The sequence below is a fragment of the Argentina anserina genome, chromosome 2 (assembly GCF_933775445.1).
Source record: "Argentina anserina chromosome 2, drPotAnse1.1, whole genome shotgun sequence".
NCBI lineage: Eukaryota > Viridiplantae > Streptophyta > Magnoliopsida > Rosales > Rosaceae > Argentina > Argentina anserina.
This window is the reverse complement of record NC_065873.1, coordinates 21,955,624-21,980,464: the sequence shown is the minus strand read 5'-3', so window position 1 is coordinate 21,980,464 and position 24,841 is coordinate 21,955,624. Positions and strand designations below refer to the sequence as shown.

Below are 24,841 nucleotides of genomic sequence, written 5' to 3'. Positions count from 1 at the left end.
TGAAAGGAGATGGTTTGAAGAGTCAACAAACTCGTAATTCATGGTTTGAATTAATGTATAAATTGCGAGACAAGTGGATTCTAGCATATGTAAATAAGTATTTTTTAGCATGCATGTCAAGTAGCCAAAGAGTAGAATTTGCACATGCTTTCTTCAAGCGTTACTGTGATCATGAAAACTCTTTTATGGATTTTATCACATGATTCAATAGGGAAATTGATCATCAAAGACATCAAGAATTGGTTGAAGACCATAAATATTTGAATGAGGTACCTAATCTAAGATTAGGAATGCCAATGGAGGTCCAAATGGCTCATTTGTATACCAAAAAGTACTTTCAATACTTTCAGGTTCAGCTACACGATGGTAATAGTTACATTATTGATGTCATAAAGGAAGATGGTGATAATTGTGTTTACGAGACTAAAAGAGTGTTTACTCAAAACTATAGAATGTAGACGCTTGTACATGAGAAGGTATCCAACAAAGTAACTTGCAGTTGTAGAATGTTTGAATTTGAAAGAATTCATTGCAGGCATATTTTGGCTTTATTACGGGTGAAACATATCATAGAGTTGCCAAAAGAATATATTGTATGAAGATGGACAAGGTTTTCAAGAGTTCGTAGAGAAATATGTCAAAGGCAAGATGGTGTAGATAATTCATTAATTTTTAGGCATAATGGCTTGTTCAAAATTGCATCCAATTTAATTGATGAGGCTACGATTTCAGATGAGGGTACAAAACTTGTCAAGAAGGCATTTGAAGGACTTATGGAGCAAATTAATAAATTTAATTTTCTAGTGGGCAAGCGTCTACCAACAATTCCACAACAGGAACTTTGAATAAAACCGGTTCCTAGATCCTTCTCAAGCGAAGACTAAAGGTAGTGGGAAACACTTCACATCATGGAGAGTCATGAAGGGAAAAGTTAGACATTGCTCTATATGTTGAAGTAGTAAAGATATGAAAAATAAATGCACAGTTGATAGGTAATAGTCTACTTATATTCAATTGCTATAAGTCTTTATATTATGTTGTTTAGCTAATAATCAAATAATCTGCTATGTTTGCTAGATCAAATGTTGGAGAAAATGATGGTGACATGGTGGTTGGTGAACAAGATGATGTGGTGGATGAATTATAACTAGTAAGTTATTCCACATGAATCCCAATGAAGGTGTTACTTCCTAGTTCATATAGAAAAGTAAATTCAATGATTAATTTTAGTTTCTAAAATTTTGTAGTTAGTAACTTGATGGTGACTTTGGCTATATGGAATTTCTTGATGCAGTCTAGACTTTGGATTAATGAGGAAAATTTTGAAGCAAATTTTGGCTTACCAATTCCTCCACTGTTGCTATAGTTTTGCTTTATGTTTGCTCAATTTTTTGTTGTAGAAAGTTGTTCTGGTGTTGTGGTTGCAGCTAGTTAAGGAACAATACAAATTCTGCATATGTACATAATATTGCTATTAATATTGCAACTTTTATGGTGATTGTTATTAAAATCTATGTATCCAACTTATACACCATTAACCATTTCCATACATGATGACTGAAAAAAAAAAGAGATGAGAACAAACTTCTGGAATCAAATAATGTGCCTATAATATGGCTGATGTTACATATTACATATATAACACTCATGTCTGAACTGAGTATGACAGTGATAAGTGGTCACCACCTCTTCATATCTAAGTTGAGATGAAAGACAACTTACAATCATGAAATATTTATACAATCCAAAAAATGGAAGCATGTAAAAGCAAAAATCAAAGAAGAGTCGATGAAAACTTTTGTGGGAAGTTAGATTGGTATCTTTGAACATCAAAAACTTCAACTAGCTTCCACTATCATAAGCTGTTTGTTTAGACACATTTGGAATCCAACTTGTGACATGAAGAAGTTATACGAACATATTTTGACTTGTGAACACTATCATCACCTGAACCTGCATATTTAGCAACCAAGAAATCACATGCATGCACCAGTCCAGTAATCAAACAACTTACTTGCTTGGTTTAAAACACTAACACTACAAATCACAAAGCTTCTTATCACTACTCAACTAAGCTATGAATACCATGCAACACAATTCTATAAAATAATTTAAATTTTTCAGAAAGATGAAATCTTGTACAGTGAAAATGAAAACCCAAATCGAATTCAATGTTACGGAAGACAACACAAGGCTCAGGCTCACCAGCCCACCTAAAAATTTTGCAGAGTATCATGGAATTACATTTTGAAATTTTTTCAGAGAATACTTGATAGAAATTTGTCATAAATATTATTAAAGCCCTTATGGAAATCCTCATCTGCAATCACCAGATTGAAAGGATTACACAACGACACAACACCAGAGAGATGACACGCATTAAATTCCTATAAGTACCAAATATCAAAGATAAACAATATGGACTTGAAGCATATAATGCATATAAAACACACCAGTGCAAAACTAAATCCTTATTATAAGCTCCCATTTAGTAGGTCAAAACCATATCATTTATTAGGCCTAACGGCACTGAAAAATTCATTCGAGTAGAAACAACTTGTTACATTAAGACATATTGCTAAACACACTAGTGAATGGCATTAATCAATTGATCATGGTACAAAAAAATGAAGGCAATGGTACATGTCCCAAATAATGAACGAGAATGTTGGCGCCAAGAGACCAGCCTACGACATAGAGATAAGCTTCCAAATACCTCCCAACAACATGATCTACCACCTCACCGTCCTCACGTATATCTCCTAAAAATGAAGTCGAATAGAACTGCATAATCAATCTCATAAAGATAAACAAACAATCACAATGCTGGCTCAATGTCAAATTATAGAAAGAAACAGGTAAACACTAATGTAGTACCTGAGGCGTGGTTGCAGGGCTAGCACCACAGCCGCATCTGTTGAACACCACAACTCGCCATCCTCTATCTCTAGCTCTAATTAACATGTGCATCACATACGAGTCTTCACTCCCTTCAGTTACACATAGCTGCAACATTTACATTGAAAAGACTGAATTTTTATCAACTCAAAGATGAAAAAGCTTTCATTTTTATTAACTTGAGAGGATGCAAAAAATAGAATAACCAGGAGAATGAGGAGGGGAGCGTCGGCGGGGAGGAGGCGGTCGTCAACAGGCACCCAGTCGAGGGAGACAGAGCCATTGTCTTTGGTGCGGAGGCACTCGCGACGAAGATTAATGTTGGGGGTGTCGCGGTAGAAGGCGGCGAGGATGGTCTCCACGAGGTGGTTCCATAAGAATAAGGGGAAAGGGTTGTAGGGTGAGTATCCTCACTGGGCTGAGAATAGGAGAACGAGAAGGAGAGGCCGTGAAATTTTGTGGAAGAGAGGAAAGAGAGGGTTTGGGGAGAAGAGAGAGAGATGGCAAGTAAAAGTGATTAAAGATAATGAGAAAAACATATTTTATTGATTTTGACTTCTTTTTTCTCAATCATTGGATTTAAAATGGGTTGATCCAAAGATAATTGTCCATATCTCCCTTGGTCAGTTGCTGACTAGGTTAACGAGACTCGTAGCTTTATAGAGAAGTGAGGAGGCGAGGGGGAGATTTATAAACAATGTCTGGTGACCAAGTCTTGGGCTTGTCGTCGTTATTGGGTTTCGTGCTCTTAATTTGGATTTTCCTTTTTCATTTGGCATTGAAAACTTATAATAATAAACAAATTGAATGACTGCCCTAAACAAATAAAAGTAGAATTCCTTACCATTCTACTATGATTTTCAATTGGTGGTTGAGGATGTGTACAAGGAATTTATTGCCGTTGCTCCATGTTTCACTAAGGGTACTACCCTATTTATAAAATATGTACGTGGTAATATTTTGTTGAAATGGCGTAGTAGAATACACCATATTCTATGTACTTGGTAATATTTATTTATTTTTATAAAAATAGTGTACTTGGTAATATTATTTAAACAATACTCATGAATCGGTTAAAACGTGTTTGAACTCTAAAATTAAGGCTCGTCAACGGGCCGGGTCGGGTATTTTCAAAAATATAAAAATCCAAACCCGCCCACTTAAGGCGGGCCTTGCGGGCTTTTGCGGGCCGGGCCTTACGGGCTTGTATTAGAAAAACAATATAATACTCTAATTTAAGGGTTTGAAACAATAAAAGAATTATTAGAAAACATTCTAAAACAAAAGTCACAAATAAATTCTAGTTTCAAAATATTGTCGATCGACACTAATAGATGTGATCGATGTATATATTTAGGGACCGTGTAAAAATTTCATCCAATTCGGACCTCGTTTAACCGTCGGAATTTTCGGTCAACAAAAAAAAAAGACGTTTTCACATAAAAAAATCTCATTGACCGGGGCTTTACCAAATAGTTTTCTCATTGCGACAACGCACGATCGGTGAAAAAAATTAGGTGATTTCAAATATGTAAACAAATTTCCACATTCGCATCTTGGTAATTGGTCCCCCCTTAGGGCATATTAGTGTTATTTTTGGTTTACCAGAAATTCCGACGGTTAAACGAGGTCCGAATTGGATGAACTTTTAAAATGATCATTAAATATATATATTGATCACATCAGATGGTGTCGATTGATTCCGAGAAGTTTCCTTCATATAGTCGTTTCGTAATGTGATAGTTTTATTATAAACCTAATATAAAGGTTATAATACATTAGTGGACACTTCGGCGATCGACAACTCAAATTCAAAATATGGTCGATCAACACTAGTAGATGTGATCAGTATATATAATTAGGGAACCCGTAAAAATTTCGTCCATTTTGGACATGGTTTGACTGTTCGTACCTTCGGTCAACTAAAAAAAAGGCGTTTTGACATATTTAAACCTCATTGACCGGGGCTTTGGAAAATAGATTTCTTCAGTTCGCCCGCGTACGATAGGTAACAAAAATTAGGTGATTTCAAATATGTAAACAAATTTCCACATTCGCATTTTGGTAATTGGTCCCCCCTAATGACATATTAGTGTTGTTTTTGGTTTACCGGAAATTCCGACGGTTAAACGAGGTCCGAATTGGATGACATTTTAAAATGATCATTAAATATATATATTGATCACATCGGATGGTGTCGATCGATTCCGAGAAGTTTCCTTCATATAGTCGCTTCATAATGTAATAGTTTTATTACAAACCTAATATAAGGTTATAATACATTAGTGGACACTTCGGCGATCGACAACTCAAATTCAAAATATGGTCGATCGACACCAGTAGATGTGATCGGTATATATTTTTAGGGAACCCGTAAAAATTTCGTCCTTTTTGGACATGGTTTGACCGTTCGTACCAACGGTCAACTAAAAAAGAGGCGTTTTGACATATTTAAACCTCATTGACCGGGGCTTTGCCAAATAGATTTATTCAGTTCAACCGCGCACGATAGATAACAAGAATTAGATAATTTCAAATATGTAAACAAATTTCCACATTCGCATCTTGGTAATTGGTCCCCCCTTAGGGCATATTAGTGTTGTTTTTGGTTTACTAGAAATTCTGACGGTTAAACGAGGTCTGAATTGGATGAAATTTTAAAATGATCATTAAATATATATATTGATCACTACGGATGGTGTCGATCGATTCCGAGAAGTTTCATTCATATAGTCGCTTCATAATGTGATAGTTTTATTATAAACCTAATATAAGGTTATAATACATTAGTGGACACTTCGGCGATCGACAACTCAAATTCAAAATATGGTCGATCGATACCAGTAGATGTGATCGGTATATATATTTAGGGAACCCGTAAAAATTTCATCCGTTTTGGACATGGTTTGACCGTTCGTACCAACGGTCAACTAAAAAATAGGCATTTTGACATATTTAAACCTCATTGACCGGGGCTTTGCCAAATAGATTTCTTCAGTTCGACCCCGCGCGATAGGTAACAAAAATTAGGTGATTTCATATATGCAAACGGCTTTCAGCATTCGCATATTTGTAATAGGTCATCCCTTAGGGCATAATAGTGGTGTTTTCGATTTACTAAAAATTTCGACGGTCAAACGAAGTCCGAATTAGATGAAATTTTTACAGGGTCACTAAATAGATATACCAATCACATCGGCTGGTGTCGATCGATCCTGACAAGTTTCGTTCATATAGTCGCTTCATAATGCGTTAGTTTTAATATAAACCTAATATAAAAGGTTATGATACATTAGTAGACGCTTCAGCGATCAATAACTCTAGTTCAAAATATGATCGATCGAAACTAGTATATGTGATCGGTATATATATTTAGGGAACCCGTAAAAATTTCGTCCGTTTTGGATATTGTTTGACTGTACGTACATACGGTCAACAAAGAAAAATGCGTTTTGACATATTAAAATCCTTATTGACCGGGGCTTTGCCAAATCGGTTTCCTTGGTGCGACCACACACAATCGGTGACAAAAGTTAGGTGATTTCACATATGCAAACGACTTTTGGTGTTCACATTTTGGTAATGGGTCTTCCCTTATGACATATTAGTGTTGTTTTCGGTTTACCAGAAATTCTGACGGTAAAACGAGTTCCGAATTGGATGAAATTTTTACAAGGTCACTAAATATATATACCGATCATATCTACTGGTGTCGATCGATCCCAAAAATTGTCTTTAATATAGTTGCTTCATAATGCAATAGTTTTATTCTAAACCTAATAAAATATATATGTATAATATTTTATTATTTGGCGGGTTTTTACGGGCCGGGCTGGGTTTCACACCTCTAATTTAAGCCCGGCACTCTACCCACGGAAGCGGTCTTTGGCGGGCTTTCTCGCGGGCCGGGCCGAGTAAGAGCTCGTTGGGCTTGTGAGCCTTCGCGTGCTTTTCGGGTCCGCGGACTAAATGATGAGGCCTATCTAAAATTCATACACGACATCCGATACAACTATAATATTATGTATCAAAAGACACATAAATGAGGATGTACCGTCCTCAAACACATAGTTGGCCATTGCACGTTTAATTAACAGTGTAATATTAACTTTTGCAATTTGGATATAAAATCAATTGATTAAGACAATTTGTCTTATGTAACCGCAAATACTTATTGTACATGATTACTGTTGATTTATGAAACCATGTATATAGAGTTTTTATTTAAATAAAGATAAAAACAGAAAAAAAAACCTCTTTAATGCATTTTTGTTTTCTCATGTAAAATTCTACGATTATGTAATTCAAAATCATTTATCACTATTCACTCACGTGAGTGAGTGCGGTCCTTCTCCATGTATACAAAATATTTTCAAAAATAAACCTATCCTACCATGGGTTCATAACTTCATATAACTACTTATGTCTATAGTGCAAGAAGGTTAGTAAATAAAAAAAAGACAAAATTATTAAAATACATTCTAAATTTAGTTTAAATTGTTAATTTACACTCCGAACTTGTAAATGTGAAAATTTACCTCTTCAACTTGGCAAAAACTGTCGATTTACACGCTCACCGTTAAATTTAACATTTTTCATCCAATTTGTGGTCACATGTCATGCACATGATATACATTTTTATTAATATTTATTTTATTTTAATAATAAAAAAACACGAGGAATTTAATATTTGTACAATTATATTTGTTCACTTATTTACTTCATGATATTCTTTTTTCTTAATATTTTTTTCCCGCTAGTACATTTAACATTCATCATCCGCTAATTAAGTGAAGACACAAGACAAAACTCAAATCTCTGAAACGACAAAACCTTGGAAGTAAACTTGATGATTGCTAGAGACTATAGACATAATTAATTAATTTTAGTTATTCACTTATAATCGTAATTATGTATTGTTATTTTGAAAAAAAAATTATCAAAAAAGATAAATATCGTGAAGTGAATGAGTGAGCAAATATAATTGTACAAAACTTAAATTCTTTGTACATTTTTATCATTAAAAAATAAAATAAAAATTAAATGACAAAAATATTCATCATGTGAATGACATAATTTGAAAAATGTTAAATTTAACGGTGAGGGTGCAAACCGATAGTTTTTGTCAAATTGAGGAAGTAAATTTTCATATTTACAAGTTTGGAGTATAAATTAACAATTTAAATAAATTTCAAAATGTATTTTGATAATTTTGTCAAAAGAATAAAGTCGGCAGTATGAACTATGAAGTATAAAAAAGAAATAAATTTGCCGGCTAAAATACCGTAGCCCGTCTTTCAGACAAAACTCCGTATGCTCACCGCGCCGTCGTACTTTCATACAACCAGTTTACTCAAATAGCCCCAGAACTTTCATATAACTCCCCCAGTCCCCCAGTCCAGCAGTGGGCATGTTCGTCAAACACCATCTCCTAATTCTCACCCAGCTGTCCAAAATAACTACCCTCCCTCCCCCCACCGTCTCCCCCATTCCTCCTAAATCCCCTCCGCCCAATATGGCCTACACCCCCACGATGTCCTCCACCAAACCCCGCCGCAAAATCGCTCCGGCGGCGGCCACCGATAACGGTGACTCGGCCGAGAAGCTCGACCAGCTCCTCCTCTCCTCTGCCATCTCCAACGGCGAGGACGTCGGCCCCTTCGTCCGCAAAGCCTTCGCCTCAGGCAAACCCGAGACCCTCCTCCTCCACCTCCGCCACTTCTCCCGCTCCAAAGAGTCCGAAATCGAAGAAGTCTGCCGCGCTCACTACCAGGACTTCATCCAAGCCGTCGACGACCTCCGATCTCTCCTCTCCGACGTCGACTCCCTCAAGTCCTCCCTCTCCGAATCCAACGCCAAGCTCCAGGCCGTCGGCCTCCCCCTCCTGACGTCACTCGACTCCTTCGTCGAAGCTCGGAACGTGTGCCGGAACGTCAACCTGGCGCTCCAGTCGGTCCGGAGCCTGGTCCGGCTCATGGAGCTTTGCTCCCGATCCAACTACCACCTCAGCCGTGGCAACTTCTACATGGCGCTCAAGTGCGTCGACACAATCGAGTGCGTCTTCCTCGACAAAACGCCGTCGTCGACGATCAAGCGGATGCTGGAGAAGAAGATTCCGGAGATTCGGTGGCACATAGAGCGCAAGGTCATGAAGGACTTCAACGACTGGCTGGTGGAGATCCGTGTAGTCTGCCGGAATCTAGGTCAACTGGCCATCGGTCAAGCCTCGTCGGGGAGGCAGAGAGAGGAGGATCTGAGAATCAAGCAGCGGCAAGCTGAGGAGCAGAGCCGGCTGAGCCTCAGGGACTGTGTGTATGCTTTGGAGGAGGAAGATGAAGATCCAAATGGAGATGATAGTAGCAATGGAGAAGGAGTTGATTTGACTCCATTGTATAGAGCCTATCATATCCACCAGACCCTGGGATTTGAGGACAGGTTCAAGCAGTACTACTTCGAAAATCGCAAGCTTCAGCTCACTTCGGATTTTCAGGTATCTTCCATGACTCCATTTCTTGAGTCTCATCAGACTTTCTTTGCGCAAATCGCCGGGTTCTTCATTGTGGAGGATAGAGTTGTGAGGACTGGAGGTGGATTGATATCGAAATTGGAGGTTGAGAATTTGTGGGAGACTGCTGTGAGTAAAATGTGTTCAGTTTTAGAGGATCAATTTTCTAGGATGCAGACTGCGAACCATTTGTTGTTGATTAAGGACTATGTGAGCTTGTTAGGTGTGACTCTGCGGAGGTATGGATATTTGGTGGATCCTTTGCTTGATGTGTTGAGCAAGCACAGGGATAAGTACCATGAGTTGCTGTTGTCGGATTGTAGGAAGCAGATTGTGGATGCTCTGTCTGCGGATAAGTTTGATCAGATGTTGATGAAGAAAGAGTACGAGTATTCCATGAATGTGCTTTCGTTTCAGATACAGACTTCTGATATCACCCCGGCTTTTCCTTATGTTGCACCATTTAGTTCTACGGTGCCTGATTGTTGCCGCATTGTGCGGTCTTTTATTGAGGATTCTGTGAGTTTCATGTCCTATGGTGGGCAGCTTGATTTCTTTGAGGTTGTGAAGAAGTATTTGGATAGGCTATTGAGTGAGGATTTAGATGGCGCTCTTGTGAAGCTTATCAATACATCTATCAGTGCGGTCTCCCAGGCAATGCAGGTGGCTGCCAATATGGCCGTCATGGAGAGAGCTTGTGATTTCTTCTTCCGACATGCTGCTCAGCTCTCTGGTATTCCTCTAAGAATGGTGGAGAGGGGAAGGAGGCAGTTTCCGCTAACCAAGGCCCGTGATGCTGCAGAAGACACACTCTCTGGATTGCTTAAACAAAAGGTTGATGGTTTCATGACGCTGATGGAGAATGTGAACTGGATGGCTGATGAGACTCTGCAGAACGGGAATGAGTATGTGAATGAGGTGATCATATATTTGGAAACTCTGGTTTCTACTGCACAGCAGATATTGCCACCAAAGGTTCTTAAACGAGTTATAAAAGATGTCCTTTCTCACATATCAGAGAAGATAGTTGGGGCTTTGCTTGGGGACGCAGTCAAGAGGTTTACTGTAAATGCAATTATGAGCATCGATGTGGACATTCGGATATTGGAATCGTTTGCAGATAATCAAGCACCTTTACTCTCAGAGGAGGATGCAAATCAGTTGAAATCAGCACTTGCTGAGTCGAGGCAGTTAGTTAATTTACTCTTAAGCAACAATCCAGAGACCTTCCTCAATCCTGTAATCAGAGAGAGGAGTTACAATAACTTGGATTATAGAAAAGTAGTGATTATTTCAGAAAAAATGAGGGATTCATCAGAGCGGCTATTTGGAACCTTTGGGAGCCGGGGAAGCAGGCAAAACCCGAAGAAGAAATCTCTAGATGTGTTGATAAAAAGACTGAAGGATGTGAGTTAATCTGTTACATAGCTGTACGTATGATAATTGTCCACAAATGCCTATGTTGATTGTGATGGGATTTACTTCATAGCTTGTTTACTGTTCATTTTGTTCTTTCCCCTATTCCATTTATTGCCTGCTGAATCTGTTGATTTGCATAGAAAATTCTGTATGTATCAGTTTCAAAGTTCCTGATTTGTTATTTTATTGATGATTTCTCCGAGCCGTATAAGCATTTTACACATGTACATAAATAAACTGTTTGCAACCGCCTACTAAACTTGTCTTGAAAGAGAATGGATATTTACTTATTTTGTTACACATGTCAACATAGTGAGAACTGAGAAGTCAACAGAGGAGCTAGCTGGCTTTCTTATATGAATGCATGTAGGATGGTATACCATAAAGTCTCAGTATACAAGTCTGTTGTAATCAATATCCTCTAGTCTCTCGATATTGCTTTCTGAACTTCATTGCTTGCCTTTATGTTAGAGGTATTATATTTCACCTGTTACATGATTATGTTTCTTATGTCAAAATTTTGTTCCTGGTACATATTATTTGCAGATGGCATAAAACCGATGGACCTGTGTTTCTCCATTTAGAAGATCCGGCAAAGGGTGATAACCTTTGTTACCGCTGGAAAACTAATTAGCATCCGACCGTCTGAGTTTCAAAAACAGGTTTTTCTTTTCCTTGTTTCCAGAAACAGGTGATTATTTAACAATAGTTGACATATTTAGGACCGCTATTGATATGATTCCCTTGAATTTATTAAGATTTTTACCAGGTCTTTCATTCCCTTGGAAGTTTTTTGCTAGAATTTCCTTTTACCATATTGAATACTGAAACTAGTTTGTTGATGCTATATTCTTTATCGAAGAGTTGAATGTTAGCTTTGGAGAGGTGTTTGCATTTCATTGTTGTAAAGACCTTCACCAATCTTGCTTTGGTGTGATTCAAGTTAAAGAATTTAAAGTGTTTTACAAACTACAGATTTTATTCATAGTGACCCCCAATTAGCTGTATTTTGCATATTCACATCAGAACACGGGCTTTATAATATTGAATTTTCATGAATAATTTGCTACATGATCATTGGTCAGAATAAGTGTGCTGGTTCTGGATAGAGTTTCACAGCCTTCCAATAAGTCGGCTTAATTTCTGGCAAGGTTGATTGTTCATAGTTTACAATCAAAAGATAGATTCTTTTCTTTATTTTCCTTGTGCACATATATACTACCAGAAATTTGTAGCCCTATAAGAAAGCTGAAAAATCTCGTGGAAGTCTAAGAAAATTTCGTTTAGCCAAGACTGTAGTTGTACTTTTTGTAGCCCCAACTCCAATTGGTTACCATTGCATGTTCATCCTTGACTCAAAGTTCTCAAGTTCCAAATTTCCTGTCCACAATATCGTTGATTATCACTACCTGCTTGTGTAAAGTCTCCAACGATGTTAGCACGCACCTTCTGTACTCTGATGAGAAGAGATTATATACAATGCAATGAAATTGAAAACCATTAACGGGAACTTTGACAAAAGTGTCCCCTTCATTTTAGTTGTCTGAGATGCACTAGTCCTCAACCACCGCAAGTGATGAAAGTCCCTTATTTGGATCAATACATATCTCCCCTACTGCTTTGGCTCAATTTTCTACCTATCCCAACCACCTTCTTGAAGCTCCAGAGAAGAAATGGGTTCCTTTTCTTGTCGAAATCCCACATATTTGTTGATGATGTATCCCTTGCTGATCATTCTTTCATCCGTTGCTTACTGCGAAGTTGGCGAGTCATCAGCCTATGAAGTACTCCAACAATATGACTTCCCAATTGGTATTCCTCCCATAGGAGTTGCAGGCTACGAGTTGAACACAGAAACTGGCCATTTCTTGGTCTATTTCAGTGGAACTTGCACCTTCTCCATTGAAAATTCATACCAGCTTCAGTATGAGCCCACCATATCTGGTGTTTTGTCCAAAGGTAGACTCAGTGATCTGAAGGGCGTCAGTGTCAAGGTGCTCTTCTTCTGGCTCAGCATTCTCGAAGTAGTTCATGTTTGCAATGACCTGCGGCTCTCTTTGGGAATTGCTTCCACAAATTTTCCATCCAACAACTTCGAGGAGCGTCCTCAGTGTGGGTGTGGATTCCATTGTGACCAGTTGAGCACTGTCCTCCCCTCATATCCAGTCGCTACTTACTGACTGGAATGAGTGTTTTGCTGATAAGTTATCGGCTTTCTGTATATTGCTATGTAATGCAGCATGTCACTTGTGTTTTACATCGAAGGATTATTGATTGCCTGATTACAGATTGTTATCTAATTTGGAATCCCTGCCCCCGTAGAATTAGATGACAACAGAATTAGGCACCATATCATTTTGCTGCAGCTTCATGTGTCACGTCTGTTAGAGAGGAGAGATCTCACATCTAAGAAGTGACAAAGAAAATAAAGCTTATAAGTGGGTGGATATTAATTGTACCGAGGCCTTTTGTGATTAAAACCCAACACCTGTGAGGTGGCTAAGTTGGGACAGTATCGGTACAGTTGGTCCACGTGCCACGCTTGTCGCTGTTTAACATGGTATCAGAGCAGATCTCTCTCTAGTCGCGCCTACAATCTGTTGTGGACCCGAGTTGGGTGCCACTTTGTCATGGGTCCAAAATGGGTGTCATTATCATGCCATCGGAGAGTTTCCGATTGGATGATCACCAAGTGTCGTTGGTTACTGGACCTTGGTTTAAAAATTAGGTTGCACGTGAGGGAGCGTGTTGGAGATGAGAGATCTCACATCTAAGAAGTGACAAAGAAAATAAAGCTTATAAGTGGGTGGATAATACTCAATTGTACCGATGCCTTTTGTGATTAAAACCCAACACATGTGAGGTGGTTAAGTTGGGACAGTATCGGTACAGTTGGTCTACGGGCCACGCTTGTCGCTGTTTAACAACACCTAACGCCCGCCTAGTCTCGCCCAACGCCGCAACAGTTTTAGCCAAGTTTTAGGCCATTTTTTCGACTTGGGTGTATCTTTGCATACAGACTATGTTTTCCGATTAATCAAAACATCAAATGTAACTGTCCTATCGTGCATTTCATATGTTTGAGAGTCTGTTTTTGAACCTATCATACAATTTGTATGCGGTAGATTGCATAAGATGGAATATGCTTCTTTCATCTTTCAAATTCCTCCTCCCAGCTAACATTGATTAGGGTGTGATTAGAAACAATTCGACAACAACCTAACAGTCAAGTCTTCAAGCCTTCAACAAACCAAGAAGTTCTGCTTCCAACTAGCACAGAAAAACATTTCCAATCAAAATCTCATCTCTAATGGCAACAGTACTATCCTTCTTACTCTTCCTTCTGGTTTCCTTCTCAATATCAACCCCATCTGCTTCTGTCAAGGACGAGTTGACGGCTTACGAAGCCTCCAAGAGTATGACTTCCCAGTTGGCATTCTTCCCAAAGGCGTGTTAAGCTACGAGCTGGACAATTCCACAGGTGAATTCTCAGTCCACTTGAATGGCTCTTGTACATTTTCAATTGATTCATATGAGCTTAAGTATAAGTCCACCATAACTGGTGTGATAACCAAAGACAAAATCTCGAGCTTGAGTGGTATCAAGGTCAAGGTGTGGTTCCTGTGGTTGAGCATTGTCACGGTGGTTCATGACGGCGATGATATCGAGTTCTCTGTTGGTGTTGCCTCGGCGGACTTTGCCGTCAGTAATTTTGTGGAGAGTCCCACCTGTGGATGTGGATTTGATTGTGTCAATGTGAATGAAAGGAAGATCAAGGTTGATGATCAGTCACTAGTCTCCTCTGCTTAAGTTAGTTGTCCAATTTGATCTGAAATTTCTGATTGTATGTTGAGCACCCGTGATGCATTGTAACAAATTTTCATTAATGACATTTTAGTTCACTAGCGCTTGTGTTTCTTTCATAATTTGAAATTCAATGGTCAGAATAAGTTGTCCGATTTGATGAATCATGTAAACAAAAGATTGCTCAGTACTTAGTTGAGTGTGTGAAACTTACTAATATTAGGATATTATTTTATTTCAAATTACATAGTTATTCTCGTACTCTTGACAAATGATATTTTTAAAATGAAGATTATAATTATTCGATATGAAATTCGAATACGATAATTCATTTTTTTTATCGTTAGATTGAGATAAGACACATTGATAGTTCGACAACATGTTACCCTAAGTCCCCAACTCTCTAACATAACATTGATTTCTTGCATTGTAAGACACATTTTTATTAATATAAGCAGCTTTGGACAAATATTCCCGTCACTGCAGGTAATAAATCACTGCTTTTCGCCCTGTTTTGGTAAACCTTGAACTCTGTGTTGACCACGAACATGGTTTGCTAAGGTAAAACCACGTCGTCTTCCACCTACTTCTGTAAAACGTCGCCGTATGAATTAACTACCATCATTCTCTCCCTCGCTGTCAATCAACTCCAACCGACTCCCCTACTATTATTTCCCGGAACCACCCGCAAAAAACAAAAAGAAAATTCACAACAGATTTCTCCGTCGACGAAAACCATGTCTCTCCCGGCCATTCTCGCCGTCCTCGTCCTCCTATCACCATTCACCGTATCCTCCGCCGACGACGATACCCGGTCAGTCTACGACGCCATCCAGGACTTCAACTTCCCGATGGGAATTCTCCCCCAGGGCGTCACCGGCTACGACCTCGACCGGAGCACCGGCAAGTTCGCCGCCTATTTCGACGGCGCTTGTAGCTTCTCGCTCGAAGGCTCGTACCAGCTCAAGTACAAGTCCACCATCACCGGCACCATCTCGAACAACAGGCTCAAGGACCTGACCGGCGTCAGCGTCAAGATCCTGTTTCTCTGGCTCAATATCGTCGAGGTGTCCCGGAGCGGCGATGACTTGGATTTCTCGGTGGGGATTGCGTCGGCGTCGTTTCCGATTGATAACTTCTACGAGTGTCCGCAGTGCGGTTGTGGATTGAATTGCAGCCCTGCGCCGCCGCAAGTAAGGAAGATTAAGATGAAGTCTCTGGTTTCTTCTATTTGAATTCAGAAATTGGATTTGTAGAGACAATTTTTATTATGCAATTTACTGTTTGATTAAGTGGTTTAGTTCTTATGTTTTTTTGTTTTGCAATAATCATTTGTTTTCGTTTATGACTGTGGAAATAAATTTACCGGCTTTCCCTTTAGCTTTGTGGTTGTGTCCTTTGCCTTCTTCCCGAGCTAACGGGGTTCAAAAGCTGGTAAGGTGGTGGCGGTGGATGTGGAGGAGGTGGCGACTGGTTGTGGATCTTGTTTGATCCCCAAAACCCAAAATCAAACTGTGGAAATAAATTTTTAAAAAATTGATTATGATTTGTGGGTAGGAATTAGAGGAGTGTTTAATCTATGGTTGATTGAGTGTGTGGAACAGTTTATACATCAGGGCATAGTTGCAGTGTGTTTCGATTAAGTTGAAGGGAGTTGCAGGGAGGTTGAGATGTGTTGATAGTGATTGGTAACTATGAGAGCTAAAGGTCTACATGATCTTGCTTTCTGTGATTTCTAGTGTCATATATGTGTGTGGGTCATTCAGGAGTAAGTTTTCTTGTAGCTGGATCAAGATTCATGTTTGTACTGATGTATTATAAGGGAATACTGTTCAGTGCCTTGCTGTTCTATCTACACTTCTGCAGATAGATGAATATGTTTGAGTTAGGTGCTGATGGAAAGGCTGGTCACATATTTGCTCAGTTTGTTGAAATTTGAGTTTTTGGGAGTGGTTTAGGGTTTAGATCAGGTACTTAAGAGTTTATAATGACAACATTGAGTTCGGGTATAAGAATACATTTTTTTTGTGGACAATTTGTGTATATCAATGTCTACTTGGGCGTGGTTCTAATCTTTCTGCTCTCTTAATGTGGGCATAGATGCTTGCTCAAGATGTAAGAAGCCTTTAGGAACGATATGTCCTATTAGTCTATTACAAATGAGTTGAGTAATGTACACCAAGAGGGCATCTTTACTATGTTATAGACTTATAGTCAGCTTTGAAGATGCTATTTTTAAGTTGAAAGGAATGTGACGAGTAAATCTGTAGTATTTTGGAAAATTGAGTAGTAATGTACACTGAGATTTGAGAGGGTTCTGCACATGTTATAGACTTCATTCGTAGAGTTGAAGATGGAGTCAAAAGGGAAGTATGATAAATGTCTAAGCAGACTGTAGTGAATCTAGTAATCAGTGAATATTGTTAGAAATCAGGATCATATTGAGTGATTGGCCAATGAAGGGAAGGTATTTAGGTGTGCAGTTCGTTGTTTCTTTGGTATAACAGAATAAAGGTTTGCTGGGTGTTATTATGCTATTGTGCCATTGAACCTGTGGGGAAAAACAGAAATTGATCGGACTCGAGCCTATATAATTTCCAAGTGGGAGAGAATGAGAACATCTGCAGCGTCTTCTTCTTTTTTCTTTTATGTTTCCTTTTTAGCATTAGCTATTAGATTAGAGTTTATATATGACTGTATAGTTATACAGAAGTTCTGGTCTTTATTTAAGAATATGATTCCTTGTTGAATAGCCAAACAGTATAATGGAGGGAGTATGAAACAACCTGGAAAGATTTTCCCTTTATTTTTTTCTTCTCATTCCTCAGATGCAGACATGCAGTTATGCACTGATGAGTTCAGTTTAAGGTTTTATCAGGAGTTGTATTTAGTATTGTTTGGGAACCGGTATATCAACATGCTTAATCTTCTTTCTTTCTGCCTGATCAATACGCCTTATTGTTTCACTGCATTTTATGTGATGAACCAGGAGCGGGAAGTCCTGTTATGGTTTGGATGACCTGAGAAGAGCTTTGTATATACCCGTCCCATTGTGTTCATTTCTCTATCTTACATAAGAATCGTTTGGATACAACTTTCTTCTCGTGGCAGACCGCATTGTTTCTCCTATAGATTCCTAAAGGACAGTGAATACAAAAGTTTAAAATCGGAGCCGAAAGTGGTTCTGCTATTTTATACTATGAATCATTGCGTTGCTACGCATCCTTGTTTTATTCCACATACAGTTCCTCCAATCATTGGTATGGGCGGGTATAAAAAGCTGCAATCCATATCATGTCCAAAAATTCGTAGAGATTGGATGAGACGGAGGTCTAAAAACGTCTATTCCGTTCTGATTTCGTCCCGTTTCATAACAATAGGATGAGACATGAGACATATATTTTATATCCCGATTCGTTCTGTCATGTCCCGCAATTAAATAACTTCTAATTTTGACGTTGAATATCTCATCTTTAACCATTGATTTTATAATTCTAAGGGTTATGTACTTATGTCTTAAGCCACAAAAGAGAACTTCATTCTCACTTTCTCAGCTTTGGCCTCAGTCTCTCCCAAGTCTCATCTCGCCGGCCTCCCCCTCCTCCTCTTTGATCTCTAACCGCCTCTCTGTCCATCCATCCTCCGTTCTCTGACTTCTCTCCACCCCGTTCTCAGAAATAGGAGTTTTGCGGGTTCGCTTCCCACGACCGTTGCAACCACTCTCACAGTCGGAGTGACCGAGTGATTCCCTCTCCTTCCAATCTCAGTCAGAACTCTCATAATCCGGGTAAGTTCATTTCATCAAGAGATTTCAGTTTCAAATTTCGAGTTCATTCTGATTCAAAGTAGTGAGTGTGTGAGATTTTGATGCAGGCTTCTGATGATTACTAAACTTTGTTTTAGATAGATGTTTGATTGATTTCACTTGCTTGGCCTTCATTGTTAAACTTTGTTTCAATTGTTTGACTTTCTTAGTTGATTTTTGTGTTAAAAAGACTTTCAACAATTATGGGTTTCTTGTCATATTGGTTAAGGATAGCTAGATGAAAGAAATCAGGTTTAGTTCGACTTAATCTCTCTACTTCATGTTTGATTATTATTTATTAATGTTTTTGTGTGTGTAACTTATATTTTGAGATAATGGACATATGGTAATGATGTGTGTAACTAATGTTTTTGAGATGATGCATATATGGTAATGTAAGTACTGATGTTACTGTTTTGTGAGTATTGATGCCTATGGGGTGTTATTGTTATGTGAGTAGCATTGATGCTACTGTTCTGAGCTTTTGTGAGTACCATTGATGCATATATGGTAATGTTTTGAGATGTTTTGTTGGACTGATCATATATTATTGTCATCTTTTGTTAGTATGTGGTACATGTAGATGGAGGCATACACATGTTGAGGCTGCAATCTCCTAATTCTTCATCTAGTACTATTACAAGTAGAAACAACTCTGGCTCAGGCTCAGTAATTGGAAGAAGCTTGTTCAAGAAAATGAAGAGGTAGTCGCAGCTCATAAAGTTGATCGATACTTGGATGCTGCATTGGATCCAACTGATGAAGAATATCACTTTGACACCCTTGTGGAAGATTAATTGTAATTTTTAGATTTGTGATGGACTCTTTGTCAATGTTGTTAATTGACTTTATTCATAGTTGATTACTTGAAATCTTGAATGATAATTATCTCTTAGAATTGAGAAAATATGTATTTTAAAGTTATGAGACGGTGAGATTAGGCTCGTTTCCTCCAATTCCAATCGGAATTAATCACGAGTGTGATGTATTATTAAAAACTCTCGTCTTGTTCCGATATCGTCCCGATTCAAAAGAGTAGGATGTGACGTGTAATGAGTTTTCTCCCATCCCATCCTATCCTTCGTGCCCAGTCCTAATCAATGGCGACATTGCCACAAATCAAACCAAATAGCAACGCATATACAAATCAAAACAAATCGAGGTCAACCCGGAAGAACCTGTAAATTAATTATCACTTCAACATCCATGTCGACAACATCCATATCGAAGTTGCTCGTGCTTGGCCCGGCCCGGCCCTTGAGAGCTTGAATTGGACAAGTTGTTTTAGTATTGCATGACCTGTGTTCTTACACAGAGTAGAGAGTTGACAATTCACCGCATCTGGCTTAACCTTGCATCACATAAGCTATCTGGATGAGAATGGAGTTGGCTAACAAAGAGATCAGACACTACCCTATAATATATCTTCCCCTAATTAAATTAGGTCACAAACTCGTATCCATCTTTAGTTTAAAGGCCTAACACTAATAATTCTATTATCTTGGACTAGTTTATGGCCACCAAATGGCAAGGTCGAATGATTGCATCATATTATCATTGATGCTCTATGCACTGCATCCATTCTCTATTTTATAGTCGGACCTTGCCAACTTGGGAGCTACATACATGTTGCTTGTCCATCCAGATTTTATTTTAATTCTCTTAAGAAAATCGTATGAACATTTTTGTCTTTGAATTCTGAAAACTTTATTTCAAATTTGATGCCGGGTAATTATACTAACTAGACCTCTTGATTCAACCTTACCTCAAAAAGGATGATCTAAAGTCTAAACTCTAATTCCATAGTGGTCTTGAGTCTTGACTCTTGAGCGTTTTCGAACATCCATTCATGACCCCGTTGCAATTGTATAGCGTTTACGTTTTAGACTGTTCATCGGATCTAGAAGCCAATAGAGACAGTTGGTCAAGAGTCATAAACACTGTAAAATAACTATATTTGGTCCCAAACTATGTTTATGTAAAATACCTTGCTTGCTTAATTTTGCCTTGATACTTCAATTCCGTGCACGCACCAAATTAATGACTCCGAATCGCAATACAAAGTCATCAGAATTAGTGTGATTGACCTTCTCATTTGAGGAGATTGTCACTTCAATAATGTTAGACATCTAAATCTAGACGAGGATTCGAGGAACCATTTATAGCACAAATGGACATGGCCGATATGCTCAAAGAAAAGACGCGCCTAAAACTTTCCTGTCAATTTCACCACCCAGTTCACGAAACCATTCAATGATTTCAATCACATAAAGATTCATTCTGAGATTTTTTTTAAAATTTTATTGCAAAATTAAACTTAAATATTACATGGAAAACCCTAAACAGAGGCGAGAGGACGAAGAGAACCAAGCAATTACAACATTATATATAAAATCTGGCCAGGTCCGCCGACAGCCCGTTCCTCAATTTTCTTGTCGAGAAAATCTTTAATCTTCCCAGTTTCAGTTGAACTTCTCAAAATGAGAATCAGTGCTTCTTCAAAAGCGCGTTACGGAGCTCGGCTGCGTCGATCTCATCGGCGCGGTTCTCAGGTCCGTAGACGCCGGTCTTAGGGTTGGGGACCCACGAGACCTTGAAGGCGGACCCCACCTTTTCTTCACCTGATTTCTTCCCTGCTAGGTTTACGCTTCTAGCAACAGAAACGGCAGCACCCTCTCCTCTGACCGCCGCAAGCCCTGGTGACCCCGCCGCGTATCCACGTCTGCAAATAAAACCAAACACAACACCGTTAGCTTACTTATAATAGATCACTGATGAATCAATAAAGCAAAAAAAAGCTAATAGATTCGTTGTTTCTAGATCTCAGAAAAATGAAAACCTCCGTACCTGGCGATTGTGTTGGAGACGAGAGCGGAGATTTGCTTAGCGCTGGAGAAAGAACGAGCCATTGTTTTCTTTTTTTTCGAATCGGAAACTGGAAAAAACGCAAAGAGAAGCCGAAGCCGAAGGAACGCTACTGCGGAGAGTCAAAAAGCGGAAGGAGAAAGATGAGTGTTTCAGCTTTCAACTTCCACAGCAGCGAAGAAGAGGCAGAGGGATCTCTTTGTGTGTGGCTCTCTCTATCTCTTTCTCTGTGAAAAACTGAAAATGCGAAGATGGTTTCAGGGAGAGAGGAGGAAAAGGGTTTATAAAGGGCAAGGAGAAGCAGAGGGACGGGCAAGTGGGTCTCGTAGGGCCAGTCACTTGGCGCCACGTGGAGGTAGAAGAGAGGAGGGCGGTTTCGTTTCTTATTACGAAAGGGTAGTCGAATCCAACGGCTGAAATTTGGAGGGAGGATTTTTGATTTGAGGAGGGGACTTTTCTTTGAACCTTGTCAACGTCGAGGTTGTGGGGTGGGGAATTTTTTGTGGATATCAGCCGTTGATGGCGAGGGGAGAGGAGATCGGAGGCGTCCACGTGTGTGTGTAAAGAGGAGGAAAGGGTGGCGGGGTTTCTTGGTTAGGTTCTGGAAGGGTGGCGGAGGCGAAATTGGCTCGTGTAAATTGAGAAGAAGTTTGATGGAAGGTCCAGCCAAGTCAAGGGTCAATCATGATAAATCAGAAATGGAGCTTCAAATTAGGAGCAAGTCTTGTATGCGACGCGTAGATATAATGAAGCTACTATAAAGTTTTTAGAATGTAATTTGGAAATTACGTATGGTCGACTATATAGTTAGTTAGATAATCTGTCATTATTATATATGTTACGTTCTAATGTGTTGTACGAAGACAATTGGCACTTTAATAGCTGTGCAGTGTGCACCCAGGTATATAACAAAAACAAAACACTTACGAACATCATGAAGAAGTAGACACGTATTTTCCTTTGTTCTCTGGGTGAAGGTGCGGGCATGAAGCTAATATGCATTAGGCTATGGGTCTTAGATTTTTATCAAAATTGAGTGGACAATGCAATCGACGTAAACTGGAAGCTCCAGGACCTCGATCATGTGCATGCACACATGCTGTTCACAGCATATAAATCATGTCACGGCCTGGAATTGGAGGCCACTAACCTTATTATTATGATCATAAAAATGTCTTGGACGTCATATTTTACCACAAAATTTTATCATAATGTTTATATATCAAGTTTCTATAATATGAAAACCGATATATTTAACGGTTTACGTTTTTAAAATTTCACTCAAGTTTCAATATTCGAAAGCGCTAGAATGTATTGTCATGAAATAGTAAGCACCGCCATGAAGGGATGGTCTGGATTTGATATCATCCGGATAACATAAAGACGGCGGTAGTGCAACAGAAATATAGCCAACTGAGATCAGAAGGTAATCTTGTTTAATAAAACGTGCATGCAGTTGCAAGTTGGACATACCAGCTGCTCTCTGCTGCGCGCTACAGCTGCTTCATGGCATGTACACGCGGCGCGCCGCTTCAGGTCAGCAGTTTTGCGTAGATTCACTCTTGTCGATCAATGCAGATATTTTCTTACATAAAATGGTCCTGCGGTACTCAATTATATACACTCCCTCTCTACTGTAAAGTCACAACTCACAAGCCTACAAATGCGACTGTCGTTTTAACGCATAGCAGCCTCTCTCTCTCCCGGCATGCATTGGTCCTCGTTTCTCTACGTACCTCTTCTGCCTTCATCGTCGTCATGCAAGGACTACGACCGGAGTAGTCCACTGGTTCTAGATGACACACACGCCATGGTTTTTTCTTTGGTCTCTATTAATTTCTCATGTCCATCCCCCTTTGCCCGATGTGTTTCTAGAAAGAACCACAAGTAGTCGATCAAATAGGATGAAAAAGGAGAGTTGGAATTGGTGAAACATTGAAATGTTGGCTTTTCCAGATATCGTGTAATTCGTCTAATAGAGCCAATGGTCTAAATAACGGTTATCGGCATCGTATCGGTTTTGTAAAATAAGGATATAACGGGGATATATCGAGATATATCGGATTATATCGGATTTATCGTTTTTGCTAATTTTTAATTAAATTTAATATAATTATAAAAATATACATCAAAATATACCAAAAAAAACTTGAGAAATTAAAACTTATAGAAGTATATCTACTAAATAAACTTCATAAAAAAATTATTTAATTATTTTGACAATTAAAATACATAAATAATATTAATTAATAAAAATAAAGGTGATCATTCATCATAAACTCTCTCGTCATTGAATGTTATCAACGAAACTTTCATTTTTTTTTAAATTATTTTTTCAAAACGACGTGGTTTTAAAAAAATATTTTAAAAAAGGGCACCGATATATCGGGTCAAACAAAGATGATCATTCATCATAAACGCTCACGTCATTGAATGTTATCAACAAAATTTTCATTTTCTTTAAATTATTTTTTCAAAACAACGTGGTTTTAAAAAAAAATGTTTAAAAAAGGGCACCGATATATCGGGTCAAACTCGGTTTGACCCGATATATCGTCATTTGACTTGATTTTTCGGGTTGACCGATATAATAGACCGATAAGCAACTTATCGTATCGTTTTCTTAATATTAGGGATATATCAGGGATATATCGAGGATATATCGGGATATTTAGAACATTGAATAGAGCCATCAGCCACTCGATCTTCTTATTCTTCTAGATCCTTCAAGAATTTGGATTACAATCTTCAAATCTAGATCAGACATGCAGTCATGGACCAAGTCAATGTATATATTATCCTTGAGTCTGTTTTAGATTGATCCAAAGAAAATAAAACAATTGAGTACCCTTCGTACATAACAAAAAGTGTCTTGTAGACTTGTAGTTAATAATGAATTTAATGGTCAATGCATATTTAAACATACACTTGCATTTTCGATCAGTTCAAACTTCTTATTTTAAGGGTGTCGAAAAGAAACTTCTTATCTCTTAATTTAACTTTTAAGGGTAAACATAACTATAGTAAGAATTCATTCTGGTTTCAAAAAAAAAAAAATATATATATATATATATATAGTAAGAATTTCAATAGTAATCATGAAAATGATGTAGAAGAAGTAAATACTTCATATAGAAAAGTGTAATTGTCACTTAGAATCAGTCCCACGATGCTACGAATCTAGCTAAGAGTAAAACGTCCTTCTTTTAAAAATTTATGAACAGTTCGTCAATTTATCTACTCTTGATACAAACACTGCATGAACCAATTATGTTCTCCAACGTACTTTGTCAATATTATTATTAATGTAGCTAAACGGAAGTCTTCAAGTACTTATTGTAATTCAATTTTCTGACCGGGAGTATTTCCTACACATATAGGCCGTGTTTGTTTGCCCTGATATAGGGACCGGATAGGCAAACATAAATCATATCCGGCTAATTGGTCTGTTTGAAAGTTGAGATTTTTTGCTACTAGAAAACTTAAATCTTGTTTGACATTCATATTAAATCCTGCTAAAAATGTGGGAATTAAGTTATCCATCC

General features: G+C 38.4%; 6 protein-coding genes across 7 annotated transcripts; 4 read left to right on the top strand and 2 right to left on the bottom strand.

Moving 5' to 3' along the window:
- Positions 1 to 2,258: 2,258 nt before the first annotated feature.
- LOC126784176 (embryogenesis-associated protein EMB8) lies at positions 2,259 to 6,977 on the bottom strand. The gene is made up of 5 exons (XM_050509659.1): positions 6,953 to 6,977; positions 3,105 to 3,307; positions 2,878 to 3,006; positions 2,644 to 2,784; positions 2,259 to 2,387 (listed from the first exon to the last, which is right to left on the bottom strand). The coding sequence occupies exons 1-5, from the start codon at positions 6,975 to 6,977 to the stop codon at positions 2,259 to 2,261; spliced, it is 627 nt and encodes a 208-aa protein (XP_050365616.1).
- Positions 6,978 to 8,388: 1,411 nt separating this feature from the next.
- Positions 8,389 to 11,847, top strand: LOC126782178 (exocyst complex component SEC15B). Of its 2 annotated transcripts, XM_050507367.1 has the most exons (2): positions 8,389 to 10,810; positions 11,369 to 11,847. In XM_050507367.1, the coding sequence occupies exons 1-2, from the start codon at positions 8,414 to 8,416 to the stop codon at positions 11,375 to 11,377; spliced, it is 2,406 nt and encodes an 801-aa protein (XP_050363324.1). In that variant the 5' UTR covers positions 8,389 to 8,413; the 3' UTR covers positions 11,378 to 11,847. The 2 variants fall into 2 exon arrangements, with proteins under 2 accessions (XP_050363324.1, XP_050363325.1); XM_050507368.1 differs by lacking the exon at positions 11,369 to 11,847 and having other exon boundaries at positions 8,389 to 11,015.
- A 168-nt stretch (positions 11,848 to 12,015) lies between these two features.
- Positions 12,016 to 13,173, top strand: LOC126784813 (uncharacterized). The gene has a single exon (XM_050510322.1). The coding sequence runs from the start codon at positions 12,496 to 12,498 to the stop codon at positions 13,000 to 13,002; it is 507 nt and encodes a 168-aa protein (XP_050366279.1). The 5' UTR covers positions 12,016 to 12,495; the 3' UTR covers positions 13,003 to 13,173.
- Positions 13,174 to 14,132: 959 nt separating this feature from the next.
- On the top strand, positions 14,133 to 14,632 carry LOC126784175 (uncharacterized). Its single transcript, XM_050509658.1, has 2 exons — positions 14,133 to 14,238; positions 14,304 to 14,632. Exons 1-2 carry the CDS (start codon positions 14,133 to 14,135, stop codon positions 14,630 to 14,632), a joined length of 435 nt encoding a protein of 144 aa, XP_050365615.1.
- Positions 14,633 to 15,285: 653 nt separating this feature from the next.
- On the top strand, positions 15,286 to 16,006 carry LOC126784401 (uncharacterized). The gene has a single exon (XM_050509866.1). It carries the CDS (start codon positions 15,364 to 15,366, stop codon positions 15,859 to 15,861), a length of 498 nt encoding a protein of 165 aa, XP_050365823.1. The 5' UTR covers positions 15,286 to 15,363; the 3' UTR covers positions 15,862 to 16,006.
- A 4,699-nt stretch (positions 16,007 to 20,705) lies between these two features.
- LOC126782568 (protein SENESCENCE-ASSOCIATED GENE 21, mitochondrial) lies at positions 20,706 to 21,549 on the bottom strand. Its single transcript, XM_050507834.1, has 2 exons — positions 21,279 to 21,549; positions 20,706 to 21,153 (listed from the first exon to the last, which is right to left on the bottom strand). Exons 1-2 carry the CDS (start codon positions 21,338 to 21,340, stop codon positions 20,919 to 20,921), a joined length of 297 nt encoding a protein of 98 aa, XP_050363791.1. The 5' UTR covers positions 21,341 to 21,549; the 3' UTR covers positions 20,706 to 20,918.
- Positions 21,550 to 24,841: the final 3,292 nt, after the last annotated feature.

Excerpts from the sequence above, each read along its gene's own strand:
- LOC126782178 (XM_050507367.1), top strand. The coding sequence starts at position 8,414 with ATGGCCTACACCCCCACGATGTCCTCCACCAAACCCCGCCGCAAAATC.
- LOC126784813 (XM_050510322.1), top strand. The coding sequence starts at position 12,496 with ATGGGTTCCTTTTCTTGTCGAAATCCCACATATTTGTTGATGATGTAT.
- LOC126784175 (XM_050509658.1), top strand. The coding sequence starts at position 14,133 with ATGGCAACAGTACTATCCTTCTTACTCTTCCTTCTGGTTTCCTTCTCA. Across the intron at positions 14,239-14,303 it reads GGCTTACGAAGCCTCCAAGA|GTGAATTCTCAGTCCACTTG; the intron begins GTATGACTTCCC and ends ACAATTCCACAG.
- LOC126782568 (XM_050507834.1), bottom strand. The coding sequence starts at position 21,340 with ATGGCTCGTTCTTTCTCCAGCGCTAAGCAAATCTCCGCTCTCGTCTCC. Across the intron at positions 21,154-21,278 it reads GTCTCCAACACAATCGCCAG|ACGTGGATACGCGGCGGGGT; the intron begins GTACGGAGGTTT and ends TTTTATTTGCAG.
- LOC126784401 (XM_050509866.1), top strand. The coding sequence starts at position 15,364 with ATGTCTCTCCCGGCCATTCTCGCCGTCCTCGTCCTCCTATCACCATTC.
- LOC126784176 (XM_050509659.1), bottom strand. The coding sequence starts at position 6,977 with ATGGCCAACTATGTGTTTGAGGACG. Across the intron at positions 3,308-6,952 it reads CAACTATGTGTTTGAGGACG|GATACTCACCCTACAACCCT; the intron begins GTACATCCTCAT and ends CAGCCCAGTGAG. Across the intron at positions 2,785-2,877 it reads GCCCTGCAACCACGCCTCAG|TTCTATTCGACTTCATTTTT; the intron begins GTACTACATTAG and ends TTGATTATGCAG.